This window comes from Colobus angolensis, unplaced genomic scaffold (assembly GCF_000951035.1).
Source record: "Colobus angolensis palliatus isolate OR3802 unplaced genomic scaffold, Cang.pa_1.0 Scaffold222, whole genome shotgun sequence".
NCBI lineage: Eukaryota > Metazoa > Chordata > Mammalia > Primates > Cercopithecidae > Colobus > Colobus angolensis.
The window spans coordinates 358,608-361,968 of NW_012115400.1; the positions used below are offsets into that span (position 1 = coordinate 358,608).

General features: G+C 47.6%; 1 protein-coding gene across 1 annotated transcript in view; it reads left to right on the forward strand.

Moving 5' to 3' along the window:
• Positions 1 to 912: 912 nt before the first annotated feature.
• LOC105513114 (myosin-4-like) overlaps positions 913 to 3,361 on the forward strand; it is a 70,635-nt gene continuing 68,186 nt past the window's right edge. The window contains exon 1 of the mRNA XM_011943949.1: positions 913 to 1,122. Within this exon, the coding sequence (XP_011799339.1) occupies positions 913 to 1,122 (210 nt within the window). The remainder of the gene's footprint in view (positions 1,123 to 3,361) is intronic.

Genomic DNA, 3,361 nt, shown 5'->3' on the forward strand with positions numbered 1-3,361 from the left:
TCCCACTTATAAATGAAAACATGTGGTATTTGGTTTTCTGTTTCTATGTTAATTCACTTAGAATAATGGCCTCCAGCTGCATCCATGTTGCTGCAAAGGATGTGATGTCATTCTTTTTTACAGCTGCATAGTATTCCATGGTGTATATGTACCACATTTTCCTTCTGTTTTTTGAGGTTTTTTTTAAGACAGGTTCTCACTTTGTCATCTAAGCTGGAGTGCAGTGGTACAATCACGGCTTCCTGCAGTCTTGACCTCCCCAACTCAAGCGATCCTCCTGCCTTAGCCCTGAGAGTAGCTAGGACTACAGGCACACACCACCATGCCTCGCTAATTTTTAAATGTTTTTGTAGACATGGGGTCTTGCTATATTGCCCAGGCTGGTCTCAAACTCCTGGGCTCAAGCTGTCCTTCCACCTTGGCTTCCCAAAGTTCTGGGATTATAGGTGTGAGCCTCTGTACCTGGCCTGTACCACATTTTCTTTATCTAATCCACCACTGATGGCCACCTAGGTTGATTCCATGTCTTTGCCATTGTTAATAATGCTTCAGTGAACATACAGGTGCATGTGTCTTTTTGGTAGGACGACTTATTTTCCCCTTTGGGTATACAGCCAGGAATAGGATGGCTGGGTTGAATAATAGTTCTGTTTTAAGTTCTTTGAGAAATCTCCATACGGCCTTCTACAGTGGCTGAACAATTAGCTTCTTTCTTATTCTTGGTTATGAAAGCCTAATGGCACCAAGGCAGACAAGGTGGCATGAGAGAAGCAAGCCTCTGTCTTTCTTGGGACATTGACTCCAGCCTGTCCACCAGCTTCAGCAGCTTGTCTCTGCTTCCCCCCACAGCACCCAGGGAAGTACTGGTTCCTGCCCTCAGTTCCTTCCTGCTCTATCCTCAACCAAGCTGCCATGCCTGGTGGGTACAAAGGGGAATGTGGGGACGATGTGGATCCTATGCCTTTCCTGGCACCTCCCGAAAAGGAGAGGATTGAAGCCATGAACAAGCCCTATGACATTAAGAGGTCCTGCTGGGTCAAAGATGAGAAGGAAGGCTTCGTCGCTGGAGAGATCCAGTCTGAACAGGGTGACCAAGTCACCGTGAAGACGATCACCAACCAGGTGAGTGGGGCTTGATCTCCAGGATGAAACTGAGTGGCAGGCACCCAGGCCTTTTCTAGGCATGCTCCCGCCCAGAAAGCAGGGTGGCAGAAAGAGCAGGTGCCTCCAAGTCCCGTGTGCTGGGGTCAAATCCAGACTCGCCTACACTCAAGCTATGCTGCCCTGGGCAAGACGCATTCCCTCTCTGAGCTATATCACAATAGAGATTCCAAGACAGGACACATGAAAGCACTTCATAGACTGTAAAACAGTACCGTGCATAAGGGATGATCATGAGAGTTACTTACCTTTGATGTCTCAAACAGCTCTCAAGTGGAAGCTATTTTCTAAGCATGAGAGTGAGCATGTCACTCATGATCATGTCACTGTGTGCCATGGCCCCTGGTGGCATGAGGGGCATGAGAGAGGATGCAGAACACCCTGGCTCACTGGCTGAGCCCTTCAGCTGCATGAAGAACAGATGGTAGTTCCTAGGTCCCTTGGAGCATGGCAGTGGTGTGCTGGATGTGATGGCTTGTGATGGCTTTTAATGGGTTGCAAAGACCCAACCTGGCTTGTGATGGCTTGCAGGGACCCACCTAGGTTACCATGGCTAGCAAGGACCCAACCTGGCTTCTCTTGGATTGCAGGGATCCAACCTGGCTTGTGATGGTTTGCAAGGACCCCAACACTAAACAATGAGGGACTTTACAGCCAGTTGTTAAGCCTTGGGTAGCTTGCTATCAGCCATGATGGAAATATTTACACCACGGAAATGGGCACATGCTGTAAATCAGGGATGCTTCCCCTCAGACAGGTGGTTTACCAACCCACCCTTCTCTCTGCTGGCCCACACTACGTCTGACTGTGAGATATGACTTGAGAGAGTGGATAGAAAATTTGGGTTATTAGGCTGGGCATGGTGGCTCACGCCTGTAATCCCAGCACTTTGGGAGACCGAGGCAAGAGGATTACTTGAGCTCAGGAGTTTGAGACCAGCCTGGGCAACTTGGTGAGACCCTACCTTTATTTAAAATAATAATAATAATAACAATTTTTATTAGAATTTTTTAAATTTGGTTTATTTTAAATGAGTAAGGGCAGGGGTCTCTTATATCCTTGGCAGACCTCTGGTGAGGCACTTGACACTTTGTTTAATCCTTTCGGCAATCTTATGTGGTAAGATTTATTGACCCTATTTTGCAGAGAAGGAAAAATGAGGATCAAGGGCACTTTAGGTGACCTGTATATGTTGCAAAAATAGCAAATGATGAACTTGGATTCAAACCCACTGTATCTGGCTCATATGCCCATGCCCCCTCTATGACACCATTCCATCTCTCCATGGTGGGCTGCCAAGAGGGAGGCATAAGCCATCGCACCCGGGCACCTTTTCATTTAAGAAAAAAGACATTCCCCTGCTCCCTCCAAACCACCTTCAAGGATAAAACTGAAAGCAAGCAAGCAAAGAAGACAAAACACACACACACACACACACACACACACACACACAGCAATGAGTCTTCAGCAATAAATATGTTAGTACCTGCGAGGTCCATTCCTGGTTAATTTCTTGATTAAAAGAAGTCAGAGGCCAGGCACGGTGGCTCAAGCCTGTAATCCCAGCACTTTGGAAGGCCGATACAGGCAAATTGCTTGAGGCTAGGTGTTTGAGACCAGCCTGGGCAACATAACGAGGCCCCCTTTCTACAAAAAATTAGCCAGGTGTGGTGGTGCATCCCTGTACTGCCAGTTACTTGGGAGGCTGAGTGAAGAGGATCGCTTGAGCCCAGGAAGTTGAGGCTGCAGTGAGCTAGGACTGCACTGCTGCACTCCAGCCTGGGTGACAGAGAGAAACCTTGTCTCAAAAAAACAAGGAAGCCAGAGACCTCAGTGATCAGAACTGGCAATAGCTGTATTTTTAATCTGTGCCTGCCTTTGAGAGGAGCAGTGGTGAAAAGATGCGGCTATAATGGGTTTGAATGAAAGTCAAGCTTGATTCTCAGCAGAAACACAGTTTTCGGAGAGGAGAGTGCTGCAGTGTCGTGAGAAATGATGGGTGATGATGGTGGAGACCCAGAGTGCATCCAAGTTTGGATGCACATTTAAGGACAACACAATTTACTTGAGTATCTGCAGCAGACAGGGCTGGCCAGCCGGGTTTGAGACAGAAAAGATGGAGCCTGTGACGCTGGCTTCCCTGGCTCCTAAAATAAAGGCCAAGTTCTCCATTCCTCTGCTGAAAGTGAAGTGTCTGCAC